The sequence below is a fragment of the Schistocerca cancellata genome, chromosome 7 (genome assembly GCF_023864275.1).
Source record: "Schistocerca cancellata isolate TAMUIC-IGC-003103 chromosome 7, iqSchCanc2.1, whole genome shotgun sequence".
NCBI classification, from domain to species: domain Eukaryota; kingdom Metazoa; phylum Arthropoda; class Insecta; order Orthoptera; family Acrididae; genus Schistocerca; species Schistocerca cancellata.
Window position 1 is genome coordinate 173,424,507 of NC_064632.1, and position 20,006 is coordinate 173,444,512.

Here is a 20,006-nt window from a genome sequence, read left to right on the forward strand (position 1 = left end):
CTTTTCATAATACTGTCAATGTTCCATCCTTAATTTTCTATTGCTTGATTTTATTCTTAATTTAAATAATTGTAGCTAAATGTCTGTCCTTTTACAATCCTCATACAATTAAAAACATTATATTACAAATCTTATAATAATAGGCAGGTATCAAAGCACAAAACCATATCGTTTAAGATCTTCTGAGGAGCGCCAAAGTTAGAAGGCAAGACACTGAGTAATCAGAAAATTTATGGAACAGGAAACTATTCATGGTATTATTATTATTATTATTATTATTATTATTATTATTATTATTATTTTCCTGCTGCAAAACGAGAAATGAAATCAATTTAATAGTTGAGCATAGTACCTTCAAACTTGATACAGCTTTATAAATTTATTGCTACACTGTAAATATTAAGCTGCTAATTCTTCATTTCTTTCTTTGCTTTTTCAAGAGCTCATTTTGTAATTCCTGCTTTTAGTCACCTCATTTTCCAATTAACAACATGTCCCTGATATCAAAGGAGCACAAGGAATGAGACTAACAGTAAAAGAAGAAATTAGAGGGAAATAAAAGCATCTCACCACTTGTACCTGACATAATTATTTCTTCAACAATCGCTACAATTTCATACACAATTACCTGTTTATTGCATCACTTTAGTTGGTTCTTATGCTTTGATTGAAGGAGTTCTTTTTTTCACTCTGATTAGTGTATGAAATTAGTAGTCACTGCACTCAATCTTTGTAATTTCTTTACCTGAAATATTACTTCCAATATTTTTCTGACATTCTATAAAACACCCTAAACAAATTTCATAATTTTACTGTTATGGTATCCATTTTCTTTTGGTCACTGGCAACACAGTATCTTTCTAAAGTTCATCTTTTATTTTTGAAACGTCAATAAATAATGTCATATGTCAAAGGTCTGAGTATCTTTTAAGTCCAAGAGCCATGATCATATGATGCATAAGAAAACAAAACTCCTGTATCATTGTACTACACAGGTTTTCACTTTGTAAAGTAATCTATTAGTGTGAATAAATATATGTTTTGTAATTTTAATTAATTGTCTGATATCAACAAAATGTATGAGAAATTTAGAAAATATATGTCGAATGTTATAAGATAGTATCATATAATTCTAGAACTAGTAACAGGAAAGACTATGTGGCTACATATACAAGAAACAAACTCAAGTCTCAGAATACAGATCTATGTATATTATTTGAGCAGTTTTTAAATGCTGTGTCCTTTCGAGCTTTGTTAGGCAATTTGACACTAACTATGATTTTGAACATTGGAGAGTTACTACATATTGTACATAAATGTTTTGTTTTTTCCTAGTTATTGTCTGAACCCGAGTTATTGATAACCAGATAAGCGAGTAATGTCCAATTTTATATCCTTGTCACTTGTCACTGTTTCATCAGTGGTTTTTGGAAGAACTTTAAAATGCAATACACACTCACAACAACTTGTAGTAACTTCTCAGTACACCTTCCAACTGGGCTTTTCTACATAGATAGCAGTATTTCATCTCAAAAATGGAGTTTTGAGTGAGTGAGAAAATTGCAATTTTAATTTTTTTCTTATTTCTGAGCTTGCAAGGTCTTTCTGTACATCGTAAAATGAAACATTAGAAAACTGGGATAACATATTACCAATGCCACATCAGAAACATTAGAGGGGTTCTGTCTTTGCAACACAACAAAGGAGTAAAATTAAACTTACCATTTGGAATGAGAGAAGAGGGTATAGGGGGTGGTGGGAGAGAGATAAACTATTGAATTCCACAAAGCTCGATACCTGATGCACTGCTGCTTCTGTCCTAGATAACTAATGTACCAAGATATTGAAAGCATTTTAAAAATTAAAAATTTGCTAACAACACAACTATGAATCCAAATCTTATTAGTGGCCATAATAAACATTCAAACACTGTCTGAATTTGCTTATAATTGATTCACAATACACGCCTTTAGAAACCCATTTATGTTAAAAAAAAATAGTTGCCCTATTTAAACTTTCCATTGTTGCCAGAGTAACAGTACCATAAGTTGGAAGTAAGGATGAATTTGTCTCAGACTCCAATTAAATGATCGTCAATTTCTTTTTAACACGATCAGTTTCGACGCTACTGTCATCATCTTCAGCTGTACCTTTGTACATTAGTGAATTACAGTAAGCCACTGCATACATTATACGTTGCATTACTATTAATATTATGTGTTACAAATTCCTTGACCTTCTGCAATAGTGAGATTAGCTAATGCCTTAATGCTGAAGACAAAATGTATGTAAAATTACAGTTTCACATAGTCATAGGCAAGAAATACTTATACAGTGATATTATCCAATTCATACGACAGTATGAGTCAGGAGGAAAGGCGCATGCTTTCAGGCAAGACAGAATTAGTGATTCTGAACAAAAACTTCATATGGAGATATGCCCTATCCTAAATGCCTTCCGAGATAGAACACATTTAATGTACATTGTCATTTATTTTCTGTCTTATTCAAACATTGTCATTGTTTACAATGTACCGCAGTATCGTAGAGGAAATCAAGGCAAACAGTTTCATATGGTTCACTCGTGGTCCATCAAGTCGGGAAACTACCTCAAACTGGCCTAAAAATCCTACCTAAGCTGCAACGCATGCATGTCATGTGAGATTCTCAATATTCTTGTACTCTCCTCACACAGATTATGGGTTCTAAAGAAAAAAATGAATAGGTCCTTTTCTGTAGGAAGTTTAATGTAGTTTAATTTTGTTATGAGATAGATTTTTGCTGGAGGGTGCAGTTTCCAAGTTTTTCAAGAAGGAGCTTACAAATATGATATTAAATGTGCTCTGCCTCAGAAATAATTCAGAATAGGCCACATGTCCATATGAAGTTTTATTTGTTCAGAATCCCTAATAACATCATCCATTGATGCATGTGTACGTGACCTTATAATTGAACAGGTTAACATTTTATTCAAAGAGACACAGAAATAAAATAAAATAATGGTTTATGCTTCATAAACGGTTACAGGCTAAACAAAGGGGAACAACATATTTGATTTTAGCTTCTAACCATCTAGCTTAATCAACAGTAATGGAATGTGTGATGTATGCACTAGCTTATTGCAGTTGTTTAGTGAGAACAGGTACATGTGAAGATGGGGCTAATAGCCTAAAAATTAATCATGTTAGAATGAAAAATAAATAAAATAAAGCAAGAAAATGAAATAAAATAAATGTTGAAGATCATTTAATTGCAGTCTGAGGAAATTTCATCCTTACTTTCAACAGATAGCTGGTCAATTTGTTTGTGTAGGGTACTCAACAGTGAAGTTATCAGTGCTCTTATAAATATTATATGTGCTTAAAATATTTTAAATGGTAACCATATTGCCATAGAATTGTACTCATATCCACTTACTGTCTCACAAACATACTCATAATGTACAGAGCACTTTGACATAAGCTTTGTGTCATAAATAAGGCTAACAAATACCACCAAATCTCGTATGCTTGGAACATAATTCTACATTTTTTGTACAGGAGGAATGTAAATGCATCTTGTACATCAGAAACCGATGCAATAGAGAAATATAGAAAATATGACTTTCTTAACTCAGTTTATGAAATACTCCAAACAATGTTGCAGATCATTTTCAAACAGCAGCTTGCACAGGGTAGCCTGATGGATAGCTGTCTCCTGCAGGATCAGGTTAAAATGATATCTCATTAGCTCACATTGGAAGTGTTTAGAGCAGTCTGAACTTTACAAACCAGGTAAGCCTGTTGTTCATCATATGCTCCAACATATGTGGAGGCTGGCCAGCTGGCCTTGCCCATTCATCGTGTCAGTGGGCAGGTGGCCACTCCTTCAGCAGGGCCTGAGCAGGCACACGAGGGCAAAGGCTTGCTGGTTATCGGGAGCTCCAACGTTAGGCGGATGATGGAGCCCCTTACAGCTACTCGGGTAGCAGAGTACTTGTGGCGTGCACATGGGGTTTTCTTAGGCTAGGCAGTAGTGCGAGGTGTCCTGAAGAACACTCACCAGTCGATGTGCAGGCAGGGAGATCAGGACGCGCTCAGTGTAAAGACACTTCAGCTATCAAGATGTTAGCAGTAAATTTTCAGATTGTTCGGAATAAAGTTCCTGAATTTACTGCCCTCCAGGAAGTGTGCGGCTCTGAACCCTGAGATAGGAAGTTCTGAAATATTTAGTGAGGGTTGGAACGTGTATCGGAAAGACAGATTAGACACTGTAGGAGGTGGTGTCTTCAATGCAGTTGACAAAAATATTGTGTCTACTGAGGTCAAAGTAGAGTGTGATTGTGAAGTTATCTGGTCACGTTTAACAGGGCTAGGAGAAATAAAGTTAATTGTTGGGTGTTACTACCGGTCACCAGATTCCACCATGACTGTTCTAGAATCATTCAAAGGGAGTATACACTCTGTATTGCAGAAGTACCTGGATCATGCTATATTAGTCAGAGGCGACTTCAACGTACCTAGTATAGACTGGGATGTCTATGGATTCATTACAGGTGGTACAGACAAGCCGTCATGTGAATTACTTTTGAACACATTATCCAAAAACTGTCTTGAGCAGCTAAATCAACAGCCAAGACATAACAGAAATATTTTAGATCTGGTAGCCATGAACAGACCAGACCTCATCGACGGTGTCAGTGTTGAAACAGGGATTAGTGATCATGATGATGTCATAATGACTATGGTTACAAAAGTTAAAAAGTCAGTCAAGAAGGCTACGAGAGTATTCTTACTAGAAAGAGCACATAAGCAGTTGTTAGCATCCCACTTAGTAAATGAATCGTCTTCATTTACTTCCAGTACAATGGACGTGGAAGAATTATGGGCAAATTTAAAACACATTGTTAATCATGCATTGTAGAAGTATGTGCCAAAAAAGTGGGTTACGGACGGAAAAGACCCACTGTGGTTTAACAGCGCAATTCGCAGAATGCTCAGGAAGCAAAGACAGTTGCACTCACGGTACAAGAAAGATCGGGAGAATGAGGACAGGCAAAAGTTGGTAGAGATTCGTGCTGCTGTAAAAAGAGCGATGCGCAAAGCATACAACCACTACCACCGTCATACCTTAGCAAAAGATCTTACTGAAAACCCAAGGAAATTCTGGTCTTACTTAAAATCGGTAAGCGAGTCGAAGGCTTCCATCCAGTCACTCACTGATCAGTCTGGCCTGGCAGCGGAAGACAGTAAAACGAAAGCTGAAATTTTAAATTTTGCATTTGAGAAATCTTTCACACAGGAGGATCGTACAAACATACCGCCATTTGAGTCTCGTACAGATTCCCGTATGGAGGACATAGTGCTAAGACATCTCTGGGGTTGTGAAGCAGCTGAATGAGTTGAAAATAAATAAACTGCCAGGTCCTGATGGGATTCCAATTCGGTTTTACAGAGAGTGCTCTACTGCATTGGCTCCTTACTTAGCTTGCATTTATCGCGAATCTCTTGCCCAACGTAAAGTCCCGAGCGACTGGAATAAAGCGCAGGTGACGCCTGTGTATAAGAAGGGTAGAAGGACGGATCCTCATAATTACAGACCAATATCCTTAACATTGGTTTGTTGCAGGATTCTCAAACATATTCTCAGTTTGAATGTAATGAATTTCCTTGAGACAGAGAAGTTGCTGTCCATGCATCAGCACGGCTTTAGAAAGCATTGCTCCGGCGAACTGCAACTCACCCTTTTTTCACATGATATCTTGCGAACCATGGATGGAGGGTATCAGATGGATCCCATATTCCTTGACTTCTGGAAAGCATTTGACTCGGTGCCCCACTGCAGACTCCTAACTAAGGTAAGAGCATTTGGGATTGGTTCCCAAATATGTAAGTAGCTCAAAGACTTCCTTAAGTAATAGAACCCAGTACGTTGTCCTCGATGGTGAGTGTTCATCGGAGGTGAGGGTATCATCTGGAGTGCCCCAGGGAGGTGTGGTAGGTCCGCTGTTGTTTTCTATCTACATAAATGATCTTTTGAATAGGGTGGATAGCAATGTGCGGCTGTTTGCTGATGATGCTGTGGTGTACGGGAAGGTGTCGTCATTGAGTGACTGTAGGAGGATACAAGATGACTTGGACAGAATTTGTGATTAGTGTAAAGAATGGCAGCTAATTCTAAATATAGATAAATGTAAATTAATGCAGATGAATAGGAAAATGAATTCCGTAATGTTTGAATACTCCATTAGTAGTGTAGCGCTTAACACAGTCACGTTGATTAAATATTTGGGCGTAATATTGCAGAGCGATATGAAGTGGGACAAGCATGTAATGGCAGTTGTGGAGAAGGCGGATAGTCATCTTTGGTTCATTGGTAGAATTTTGGGAAGATGTGGTTCATCTGTAAAGGAGACCACTTATAAAACACTAATTCGACCTATTATTGAGTACTCTAGAGCGTTTGGGATCCCTATCAGGTCAGATTGAGGGAGGACATAGAAGCAATTCAGAGGCAGGCTGCTAGATTTGTTAGTGTTAGGTTTGATCATCACGCGAGTGTCACGGAAATGCTTCAGCAACTCGGGTGGGAGTCTCTGGAGGAAAGGAGGCGTTCTTTTCGTGAATCGATACTGAGGAAATTTAGAGAACCAGCATTTGAGGCTGACTGCAGTACAATTTTACTGCCGCCAACTTATATTTCGTGGAAAGACCACGAAGATAAGATAAGAAAGATTGGGCTTGTACAGAGGCATATAGGCAGTCATTTTTCCCTCATTCTGTTTGGGAGTGGAACAGGGAGAGAAGATGCTAGTTGTGGTACGAGGTACCCTCCGCCACGCGCCCTATGGTGGATTGCAGAGTATTTATGTAGATGTAGATCTTTCCCCAAAGGACATTAATGATCTTTCACTGGTTTCAGGGGACTGAAAGGGGGACAGGGGGAGGGAGGGGATTGAGGAAGCCTGCTGTCTCCTAAATGTGATTTAAGAGGGTGAGGAGGATGTCTTTAGCTGCATGTGTGAGGCCTCACAAAATGGTGCAATTGATTCAGTCATGAATAAACGTGTCAGATACAAAAGACTGTTATCTATAGCTCTCTCATATACACAAGACACTTTTTTTTCATAATTATTGGATCAAAAGTCACAACTGTGCCTCTGAGCAATAGCTCTTTGATAGTAGTCACTCCAGTAAGGAACTCCACTACTGCCTGGTACGGAATAGGAAACATAATGTCGTTCCTGGACCACTCTAGAAGAATGTTTCATATTGTACAGTACATACTGTTGCTATTCTATCGCACACAATGAAGTGAAACACTGAGTGATCAAACACAGGTTCAAACTGTGAAAGGAAAGACAGACAATCATCAATTATGAAAATCATTAATGGGAAGTGCTCTAAGACTGAAATTTTTACGCATAAATACAAGAGTGATAACACAATGGGTAGTTAGAGATTTCATTATCACCTCAAAAAATACAGTTACATTATTAACACTTTTGTTTGTTTGCAGGTACAAGTCTGGGATGTACTTCCCTTCCGCAACCCTTGTCAATAACAAGTGCAAACTAGATGAAATAGTACATATAAAATGACATGCATCCTCATACGGACACACATTCATTAGTTTTCCCTTTTCAAACATTTTGGAATATTCTTATATACTTCTAATGTAGCACCAATGGGTGAAACATTTTCCTGGTTTTCTATGATGACTAACATGTATGTTCACTACTTAACCAAAGTCTTTTTCATGTGAAGGTATCCAAGAAGTTCCCTCACACTTAGTCCACATTTCTACTGAAAACTTGTCAGGTATGTATCAGTATCTTGAATGTGTTGCACAACATGGTAATGTCATATGTTAGTATACACCTAGAACACTTATAAGACTTTAAGCACTTACACTGGGAGCTCTCAAATCACCAGCAAAATTGCTCTTCTGGTATATTTAAAAAAATGCTTTTGTAAAAGCTTCAGTTCTAACATCCTCAAAATGTAATTGCTTTGCAGCTGACAGTTGTAAGGCTTGAATGATCTGACAAATAGTCATAAGGAAACAAACTGGCGCAGTGTTCATTCACGTATTTATGAAAATACAGTAAACCCCCTTTTACATGGAGCTCTTGTGATCAAACAGCTTATTCCTTTACAAAATGTTTTCCTTATGTGTGGACCCCTGAAGGAGTGAACCAGAATCTTAATTCAAACATTTTTAGGTGGTATATGTAGTCTTCAAGTACAAACTCATCACTTGCTAGAAATTAGAAAACAGCTTAGCATAACAATAAATTAGCCTTAGCAGACAAGGCTTGTAAGTTACTTATTACTGCCAAAAAATCGCAGGAAACTTGTCCTTTTTTTTAATTTTATTAGTTTGTTTCTACCTTCTAGCACAATATACTGACAAAGTTGTTAAACGGTAAGAGGCCTGCATTTGCTGGCCACATTCTCAAGTGTATAAAAACTTCTAGTGTGTGGGCTGTTGATTCAGTCGTTTTATAAGATGATATTGAGTAACTGAAACCCATGAACTTATCAGTGAACACTATCAACTAAAAACTATGATCTACCTACTGAACAAAAAAGTATTGCCACTTACATTATTTGCAATTTGCAAAAACAAAAAAAAAATAAGCTGCAAACTATGACAAGTCACAAATTTAATCAAAAAGGGGTTTTAATTTGTGGTTAAAAACTTGTTGCAGCAACACTGATCCTATGACAGTTCCACTGGGACCAACATAAATGTTAATTTAAAGAAGGGCTTTCTTAAAAGTTGGTCCATGAATACAGAGTTATACTGTATTACTTCTTCAAATTACAAGCAACAAATCCAACCTTCATTTCTATTTGGGAAGTTGTGCATTTTTTACAAAATAATAATTTGTGTTTTATTCCTAGCAAAATAGCTACACTTTTAATACTCATTTACCCTATACACAGAGTAGGGTTGGAAAGGAGTGAGTGGAAAGATCCTCCATTGATATTGGAGTGAGACTCATCAGTGCTGTGTTCACCAATGTCAATTTTCTGACACCCAAAGTTGCTTTGATTCGATCCAAGGGTGATGTTCAAATCGCTAACATGGTAAGAATTACCTATAAATCATCCTTACTCAAACCTTAATCAGATGCAGAGCTGTCACTGGCTTCTATAACTTTTGCAACACTATTTTTTGCTAGAGAAAAGCAGGTATCTTAAATGTAATGTTCTGTTTTAATTTAATTTTTACACAATCATAACTATTCTTACCAATCTCCTGCACAGTTTAAGCCACTCACAATGACTATTAGTATTCTGAAAGGCTACAGAATAACAAACAAATCACACACTTTTCCCATGCTGTTAATAGCTCGAATATTGACCAGAACCATCAGTAGATGAGAACAAGACAGGTAGTTTTAGTGACACATACGGATGTCGGGAAAGGAGAGGCTGTTTTCAGGAACCTGCGACTGCACACCACTACAGCCCAGCCCGAGGCAGAGGGCGAACCTGTTCAGAGCTGGGGGAGGGCGGCTCTGCCGGCGCTGGTGCCGGCACTGACTGATCAGCAGGATTATCGGGCACGCCCGAGGGGCCAGCCCCGCAGTTCGCAGCGGGCTCAAAGTCTACCGCTAGTGTGTTGAAGACCGAGGCTGGCGTGTTGTACTGTGCCGGTGACAGCCCACGAGTTTCATTCTCGCGTAACAATTGTACCAGCACCTCCGGGTTCTGCGCCACTATGTACGTAGTCGGCCCGGCAGCAGCATTTGCCGATGCGGGATTCGCAGCACCCGGGACGGGAAATCGAGCTGGTTTTGGAGGTGGAGGGTCATCGGATCCAGATGAGCCTGTAATAAACACACATAAATTAAGTAAACTTTTCAGACTGGAATAATAATGCCATACAAAAATGGTCATTAAGGCCAAAACAGTTGTAGCACGACAGATACTTCTCAGTACATAACGTACATAAAAGCTCAATGATTCCAAAACTGAAAACAATGTCTTCATTTGGAGAAAGTACAGGCAGTGTTGTAACGTGTTAAGCAGAATTATGTATTACAACATCTCTGTATGACTCACTGTGTTCTGTCTATCTTTGACAAAAACAAACACTCTTGTTGATGTGAAAGCAAGTAGCATATTTTACTCACTTACTTGAAGCTACATCGAACATTCTGGTGCGGAGACCCAGGAGGAATCACTGCAGTCGACACACGGAAGAATTTCTGCAAGCTACATTTCCGACTTTGCTAATACGAAGGAGCAACAACACAATCATAATCTACATCTCAATCTACATAAGTATTTTGTAAGCCACCGTACAGTGTGTGAAGGAAGAGTACCGTGTCATTTCCTTTCCTGTTCCACTCGCAGATAGAGCAAGGCCAAAATGATTCCCTATATGCCTCTGTATAACCCCTAATTTCTATTATATCTTTGTGGTTCTTATAAAAAATGTACATTGGTGGCAGTAAAAACATTCTGTAGTCATCTTCAAACACCAGTTTTCTAAATTTTCTCAATAATGTTCCTCGTAAAGAATGTCACCTTCCCTCCAGGGATTACCATTGGAGTTCCCGAAGCATCTCTGTAATACTTGCATGTTGTTCGAATCTACTGATAAGAAATCTAGCAGCTGGCTTCTGAACTGCTTTGATGTGTTCCTTTAATCCAACTTGGTGCAGATCTCAAACACTTGAGCAGTACTCAAGAACAGGTCACACTAGCGTCCTATAAGCAGGGCATTACTAATGCTGTATCCAAACATTAAGGGTTTGTTTTTCCTACTCATCTGCATTAACTTACATTTTTCTCCATTTAGAGCTAGCTGCCATTCTTCATACCAATTACAAATTTTGTCTAAATTATCTCGTATCCTCCTCCCGGCACTCAACTTCAACACCATTCCAATCACCACAGCATCATCAGCAAACAACCACAGATAGCTGCCCACCCTGCTTGCCACATCATTAATGTACATAGAAACTAACAGCAGGCCTGTCACACTACCTTGAGGCACTCCTGATGATACATTTGTCTCTGATGAACACTTGCCATAGACGACAACATGCTGAGTTCTATTACTTGAAAAGTCTTCGAGCTACTCACATAATTGGGAACCTACTCCATATACTTGTACCTTCATTAACAGTCTGCATTGGTGCAACATGTCCAATGCTTACTGGAAATCTAGAAATACAGAATCTGCTTGTTGCTCTTCATCCTTAGTTGACAGCATATCATTTGGGAAAAGGGGAAGCCGAGTTTTGCGTGAACAATGCTTTTTAAATTTGAGAACATAAGCATTTTAGTCTCTATGAAATTTACTACATTCAAACTCAGAATATGTTCTGGATTCTGCAGCAAACCAATATTCAGGATATTGGTCTGTAATTTTGTGGGTCCATTCGTTTACCTTTCTTATATACAGGAGTCACCTGAGCTTTTTTTCCAATGCTTGGGACTTTGTGCTCAGCTAGAGATTTGCTACAAAATAGCAGGTCAGCAACTGGAAGCAGTTAATACCATAAATTATCTGGGAGTACGCATTAGGAGTGATTTAAAATGGAATGATCATATAATGTTGATCGTCGGTAAAGCAGATGCCAGACTGAGATTCATTGGAAGAATCCTAAGGAAATGCAGTCCGAAAACAAAGGAAGTAGGTTACAGTACGCTTGTTCGCCCACTGCTTGAATACTGCTCAGCAGTGTGGGATCCGTACCAGATAGGGTTGATAGAAGATATAGAGAAGATCCAACGGAGAGCAGCGCGCTTCGTTACAGGATCATTTAGTAATCGCGAAAGCGTTACGGAGATGATAGATAAACTCCAGTGGAAGACTCTGCAGGAGAGACGCTCAGTAGCTCGGTACGGGCTTTTGTCAAAGTTTCGAGAACGTATCTTCACCGAAGAGTCAAGCAGTATATTGCTCCCTCCTACGTATATCTCGCAAAGAGACCATGAGGATAAAATCAGAGAGATTAGAGCCCACACAGAGGCATACCGACAATCCTTCTTTCCACGAACAATATGAAACTGGAATAGAAGGGAGAACCGATAGAGGTACTCAAGGTACCCTCCGTGGAGTATGTATGTAGATGTAGATAGATGTAATGTAAGTTTTGCATTAGTCTAATGATGTAGAGTACTCTTTGTAAAACTGAATTTGGATTACATCCAGACCTAGCGACTTATTTGTTTTCAACTCTCAGTTGTTTCTCTATTCCAGGAATGATTATTACTATGTCATCCAAACATAGCTCTGTGTGATGGTCAAATAGCAGTACGTTTGTATGATTCTCCTGCATGAATGATTTCTTAAATGCAAAATTTAGAAGTTCGGCTTTCATTTTGCTCTCTTCTATCGCTATTATTAAGGTATGATGAGCAACATTATGCTGCACAACTCACGCACACAGAAATGGACCGTTTCACACTTATTATATAAGTCACTTTGATCTGCTTTTTGAGTAAACTTATAAGCCCTTGAATTATTGCTGTTAATACGGCTGTGGGACATTTACTGCAGATCGTGCAGTATTGAAGATCAGCATAGCTCATGGCTGTTATTACTTTCAGTTGATTTCTACAGTGCTTTTGTCACCAACAGCCGTCACCTTGGGTTAACTTGCTGCTCCCATGATTTTGAGTTGCATGTGACACTCACTAACTGTTTGTGAGAAGATTGTTAAGTTCTGTCAGTACTTTACACACGCTGACAGAAAAACTACATATTCTGAGAAGACAGTGAACCCAACAGAGATAAAAAATATTACTTAATTTGTCACTGTGATCTAAGAACTCTAGATTGAGATGCTGCTCGCTGAATTTAGACACAACAAGTCTCAAGTGAAGGACATGCTGTCAATTGTTGTACTGCTCAAAAACCAAATACATGACCTTTTGTCAGAAGAGAGTTACAATAATCGTATAACTGTATGCAAATATTACAATGATAAGACGAAGTGTGCCATTATCAAGCATGTGACAGTATCAGAGGTAAGCTCTCTAAGCCCATGTCATCTTCAAGCTCAAATAATGTGGTGCCTCTGGCCAACAGATTTACTATCACAGTAAAATTACCATCTATTAATTAGAATCATTCTCAGAAGATGTGGAGAGCTAACCTAAAATTTGGGAACAATCTAAAGGCTCATTGGATAGCAGCCTCTATTTGTCCACTGTTGATAAGCATTTCTTTCTGCAAGGCTATCTCTAGGGCAATGCTAAGATGTTTTTAATGGTATTACTGTAACTCCATCCATTTACAACTATAGAAAGAAAATTCTCTGGGAACAGTAAGGAAATATGCACTGAATCATTCAGGCACACCTATATTATTTGGAAATGGTTGTGCCTATGCAGTTCACATCTTCGGTAAACCTCAATTTACATTCATGAATGACACCGAAGAATGCAGGCATTAAAATTATTGGGGGAAGAAGTCAATGCCCATGACAGCATCTTATTTTTTGAAGATATTGTGTTCCTTGCCAGAAATAATCTGCTGCCACTGGATAATCTGGATAAAAAGACATAAAGTTTTAAAGTTAGTGTCATTTCCAGTGGAAGAAGTAAACAAAGTGCTCATTCTTCAGAAGGTCCACAAAAAAAAAAGTGCACCCATATTCAAATGTGTTACCCTCAGCTTTAGCTCTTAATACACAGTATAACAATAATAAGCAGACACGAGAACTGCACTGCTTGTTCTGCACACAACGTGGTCACTGGGCTCACAAGTAATTCCTTGAGTGTGAGGATGCAAGTTCAATCTTTACTAAGACTCATTTGGAAGAGTTGTGCTAACAATTATGACAGGCAAAATATTAGCTGCTGATGACTACCACAAGCATAAGGAGGGTGACAGAAAACAAGTGTCTTCTATGGGATGTATGTATTACACTTCACAAAATGGACATCGCTGACAGTCAAGAAATGCTCAAAACAAACCTTTAACTTGCACCATGAGTACCGAATGAAGAATGTGTGCCATAGTGATCACAAAGATTCACACCACCAATCTCAAAGGCGAGCTCCTTGGGAGTTAAAAACTGTGTGCAAGGCATTCGGCTAGGTGTCAACTCTTTAAGAATGCATATAGAATCTTACTGGTGTAACTGAGTGATGAGAACTGATGAGATACAATGGCATGTAACCAAACGCAGAAAAGTCTGTCAAGGAGTTAATCATGAAACTGGCTATCCTTTAGGACGTAGCTGTAGATAGTGCGATAATATGTTTTATAGGCCCATAAAAAACAAACAACCAGACGCTAAAATTGCCCAGTGGTTCCAGGTGGTAAGAACTGCAATCTCTCTCACTTTTCAGGAGGGATAGTTTGCTCTAAAGGAGTACGACTTTTACATGCAGACCAGGAATAAAGCAAAAGCAAGTTACTTTGGCCAGCTATTGGCCAAAAGTAGTACTCACACCATAGAAGTTGTTCCCTTTTGGCCATTTTCTCACCCTTGGTTGCTGTGTCAGTAAATATTCTCTACTGCCCTTGCAAGATCTTGCACACAAAAAAGAATCATAGGGCCACAGCAGCTCCAACTTCTCACGGCAGAATAAATAACTTTCCAGGCAATTTATCATCCAGATTAACAATCAGCATAATTATATACAAATGCATATAGGCACTGATGTTAGCTATCATGATACAATTCTACTGGTACCTCTAATTCCCAGGGTTACTTACATATGCATTTCCAGATTGGCTGGAGGTGAAAACAAATTCCTTACTGAATGAAAGGATAAGTTTGTCTATCTGATCCAAAAATTTTCAGGCAGACTCCGCAGTTTGCTGTGCTTTGTCAAGTTGATGCTTTGTGTGAAATTTCATTATCAATTCTACGGCACTGTTTGAAGTTAAGCAACCATCCACTGCTTCCCCAGACATCACTGTAATCTATGTTGCACGCAGTTTGATGTGCATAATGTAAGAGATCTCTATCATGCATTTCCTATAAGTTGTACCAATCATCCTTGAAATGCGCAAACACCAAGTTTTTGTAACAAGTGCATCTTGTCCTCCCTTTAAGATCCATATTTCTTCTTATGTACTACACGGTCATGCTGCTGTGTACTTATTTGATATCTGTTCTTCACTGATTTTTTTACAATGCTGTGGATGATCTTTCACGTATGTAATTATGTTTAGCACCTGCTCCTTGGACAAGAATTGAATTGTCCTTTAGTATGTTGCATTGGAAACAGGATTTGTGGCTCCCTGTCCAATGTGGATGATGAACAACATGGTGCAATGCCTGTTTCAATATAACTTTCACTTGTTAAACATGTATCATCATCATTGTACCCCTCATGCACATTGTCCACACAGTCTTGCATATATGGCACCACATTCCAATGACTCATCTTGCAGAAACACTAATACGTCATCTGTCACTTCTTCCTCACTTTGCAAAATTCCTTGGGTTCCCTTCTGATGAAATGTCAACTTCAGCAACTGTTGTCATAGATATAATGCAATGTTTCCCTTGTTTAATGTTGCCATTTCTCTGCTTTGTATCAACTCCACTAGTGCTGTAGCACTGTTGTGAGTTACTTGTCAAATAAACAGTTCAACTATGCTCCGTAGCTCATGCTGTGCTTGCCTCTGAATACCTCCAAGTCCCATCCACTGTTGCCATTGACAGCCAATATTGTCGCTGCATTGTAGACAATATATGGGGCATCGAATTGTGTAAACATCGTTGGCCTTTTGAGACCTTACACTCAAGGAGTTCCTTGTCAGGATTGACAAACTGTTCCAGAGATACAGGAGCATCTCAAGATACTGTAATTGTGTAATAAGTTTTTCCTTTGTGTTAAGCAAGGCCATACTTTTAAAAATAGTGCAAAGAAAAGCAATGCTTTCTGCTCATTCTGTTAAGACAACCAACACAACTCTATTTGTGGCCACAAAACATCAAGATCTTCTAGAGTGCAAATGAGTTCTAGCTCAGTGGGCAATGCAAACACAGGACATCCCAGCTTCACACTCCTGCAGACAGCAAACAATTATGTTGAATTACTCACAGATAAGAAAAAACTTTTACGTTGTATTCTGGACATTGGCAGTCAGTCCACCTTTGGTAAAATTTCTTTGACTGCCATTCTGAATTTACAAATTGTTGACATTTTGGCCCTGACAATCAATGCATTTGAGTCTGCAGTTACCACATCTGAATCTCACAGAACCATCCATCTGAATTTAAGAAATACATTGAATAACAAGGACTTTGGTATCAACACCTCTGATAGTTCACATTCCTTCAGCAGCCACCTGTCTGCACCATAAGATTCCACAATTATGCAACATGCATGTAACCGACCATTGGCTGAACCTATTGACAAACATAGGATGTTTCCATTGATCCACTTACAGGAGTCGACCAGTACTGGCAAACTATTCATGACCCATCACAACATGAAGGTCTGTATCTGGAAGTTCAGCTGGATACTTACTGGAAATCAATCAGGCATTTCAGCAATCCACACTGCCTTCAACCTTGTTAACCCCATGACACAAGAGCCATTGGGTGACATAAGGGACTTCTGAGATTTAGAATCAATAGGTATTAACTCTGAACAGCAATCTTCAATGAGAGCAAGTGACTCTGCAATTTTGGAAGGGTTTAATTCACCTTACCATATCCAAGATGGGCAATGGGTAGTTCATCTACCATATTCCACATTTGTTCTTTCTAATAAGTTCTGAAATGCTGAAAGATAGTTTGCTGCATTGCAAAGGCATCTGCTAAAAAATAACGAGTTCAGGCATTCTTACAATACTCAGATGTTAGAATATATCAAACAATACTAAATTGAAGCAAGAACTTCTTAAACACATATTTTATCTGACACATCACACAGTCAAAAAAGAATGACAAGAAACTATAAAGTGGCAAGTTGTTTTCGATGAATATGCTCATGAAGAAGGAGCTCCATCACTTGACGACATTTTTGAAATTGATCCTAATTTTCTGTCAAAAGTAATGGCTGTGCTTCTACAATTCCACCTACAATGTTTCGCCATTATGTACGATATCACTCAAGCATTCATTCTGCTCACTCTTCACTCAGTTGATCAATATCCCATAAGATTCCTGTGGTATAAGGTCCCCATCAATGAAACTTTACAATCAATTCAGACAAGTTAGACACCTGTTTACCACTTCAAATGTATTACTTTTAGTCTTACATGCAGCCTCTTCCTGTTATCAGCCACTCTCAGACAACTGGCAACCACTTACAAGTCACAATTCCCCCATGGCTGCACCTTTACACATAAGAACATGTACACTGATGATGTTGCTGACAGAACTGAAGAACACGATGGATTGGTGTCTGCCTACTACAAGCTGGTGTCACTGATGTAACAACTACTGTCACTGTCAAAATGAAAGACAAATTCACCACACGTAACCGAAATATAGATAGCCCAAGGATAAGACATAAATATGAATGCTACAGTACAGTGTATATCAAGAGACAGAACAAGGAATCATTTTCCTTAGCCCAAATGGCTATCACAGATAAAACATTAGACAGGATAGTAATGAAATCAAATTTGTTATAAGCTATTTCAAGCTTCTACACTCCCATGGGTTTAGTTTTGCCAGTATCCATCACTGCAAAAATTTATTCCAAGCCACTTGGCTGCTAGGATTGTATTGGGAAGAAATCCTTTCTCATCAGCTTGCCTCAAAATGGCTTACATGGCTTCTGCCACTTCCAAATCTATCTAATATATCAATACCCAGATGGATCTCCATCTCATAGAACAGTGGTTTGTGGATCATATTTTTTGTGATACTTCTGACTGTAAAGTTTGGAAGGTAGGAGATGAGGTACTGGCAGAAGTAAAGCTGTGAGTACCGGGCGTGAGTCGTGCTTCGGTAGCTCAGATGGTAGAGCACTTGCCCGCGAAAGGCAAAGGTCCCGAGTTCGAGTCTCGGTCGGGCACACAGTTTTAATCTGCCAGGAAGTTTCATATCAGCGCACACTCCGCTGCAGAGTGAAAATCTCATTCTGGAAACATCCCCCAGGCTGTGGCTAAGCCATGTCTCCGCAATATCCTTTCTTTCAGGAGTGCTAGTTCTGCAAGGTTCGCAGGAGAGCTTCTGTAAAGTTTGGAAGGTAGGAGACGAGGTACTGGCAGAAGTAAAGCTGTGAGTACCGGGCGTGAGTCGTGCTTCGGTAGCTCAGATGGTAGAGCACTTGCCCGCGAAAGGCAAAGGTCCCGAGTTCGAGTCTCGGTCGGGCACACAGTTTTAATCTGCCAGGAAGTTTGAATACATTGTGTCAGCTTGTATGTTACTTGTGATTAACATGGAAACACTTTTACATATCTGGTGTGCAATAAAACGGTCTAGTGTCTGTCATGAGAGTAGCAAACTCATGTTTCAAATTGCTAGCTATATTGTTGGGAACGAGACTTGTTACATTGTTACTGCAATGCTGCCAACAGTGACACTGAGAATGAAATTCTTTGGACTGACTCTTTCATAGCCCTAGAATGGGAAAGAGCAGATCATAGCACCTAGAATTTGACTGTCCTATGTACAGCTTAGTGGGAGGGTGGTGGAAAACAATGGTGCAGTAAAACAATGTGTTCATGAAGTACTTGGGTGAAGCAGTCTGGATGAGGAGAGACTTCATACTATTCTTGTAAGCATCAAAGTTACACTCAACTTCAGATCTATCTCCCAGAGTGATAACAAAATAATCACACCCTCACAGTTCCTAATGAGGAGGGGGAAGGGGGGGAGGGGGTACTTACTACTTTACTGAGAAGCATCAAGGCCTCAAAGACAACCGACTTAGTAAAAGAATTCAGGCTCCAGCAGAAACTAACAGAAGACTTCTTGCCATGACGCATATGGAAAAAGGTGAGACTAAAGGACTTAAAAACTGGCACAAGATGGATTTTATCAGACTGTTATCCTCACTACTCCAGAATGAAAAAAGATTACCATGCCAATCCAACTGGTTATAGCACTGGATGTTGTCCAAGATGAGGAGAATGTCACGGCACATTAAAAAGAATTATATCTTTGTGTTCTTTTTTCTTTGATGTAAATAAAAGTTCTTGTTGATGTGAAGGCAAATGGTGAATGTTAGTAAATTACTATGAGCTACACTAAACAGGCTGAACACCAAACGAGATACAACAGGAGATATACAATGCCCTCTGTTTCAGCTTCAAGTTGAACAAATATATTTCAAGGAAGAGGCAATACATGACAGTCACAGATCAAGCAAACAGAGTAAGACATGTGTCACTTTAACAGTCAAATCATAACTGAGTCCTAGTCAAGCGGTTGCTGGCTGGCTGGCTGGCTGCTTAGGTGGCACTGCTGCTCCATGGCTGGCGGACAGCGCCGCATGTAGAGGACGCGCGCAACTGCACGGCGGCACTTTGAAAGATTGGCGAGTCACAACACTTTTCCCCCCTTTGAAGTTTTTGCACAGGTCTTGATGGAGGTGGCCTGTAGATTGCTAATGTCCATAGGTGTTGTCTGACTGGCCGTAAATTCTGGAGGTGGAGGCTTCCCGTACGGATGGAAGTGTCCCCGATGATAACGGGTCGAGACGACAGGAGACGTGAGGGTGGAATCTGCTGGGGCCCCGTGCACCAATCTGCTCATTGCGGCAAGTCCGGTTGTTATAAAAGGAGACATGGGAGATGTGTCCACGTCCGTAGGAGAAGGAAGCGAGTAGAGTTGCTCCGACAGATGATGGTCATCTTGTTCCTGCATGGGCATGTCTCCTGCTGGCGTCAGTTCTTGTGCTGGCACCGATATGATGGTAAGAGGACTACGTTGAAGGTGGTGTAGCAGCATCCGGAACAGGCGTTTCCGGCACACGAGGCCGAAGCTGGTCCAAATGACGCATTGCAACACCCGTGTCCATCTGGATTTCATACAGGTGTCGGCCACGGTGTCGTAAGATGCGGCCAGAACTCAATTTTGGCCACCTGCCATATCCCCGTACCCATACAAGGTTGCCGGCGGTGAACCGGCC

The 20,006-nt window shown here is 39.5% G+C and overlaps 1 protein-coding gene across 5 annotated transcripts in view; it reads right to left on the reverse strand.

Moving 5' to 3' along the window:
• Positions 1-20,006, reverse strand: part of LOC126091907 (focal adhesion kinase 1) — a 752,716-nt gene that overhangs the window by 69,207 nt on the left and 663,503 nt on the right. For 3 of the 5 annotated variants that reach the window (XM_049907213.1, XM_049907212.1, XM_049907211.1), the window contains one exon: positions 9,483-9,820. In XM_049907213.1, coding sequence (XP_049763170.1) covers positions 9,483-9,820 — 338 coding nt within the window. The remainder of the gene's footprint in view (positions 1-9,482; positions 9,821-20,006) is intronic. The other 2 variants (XM_049907215.1, XM_049907214.1) reach the window with 2 other exon arrangements.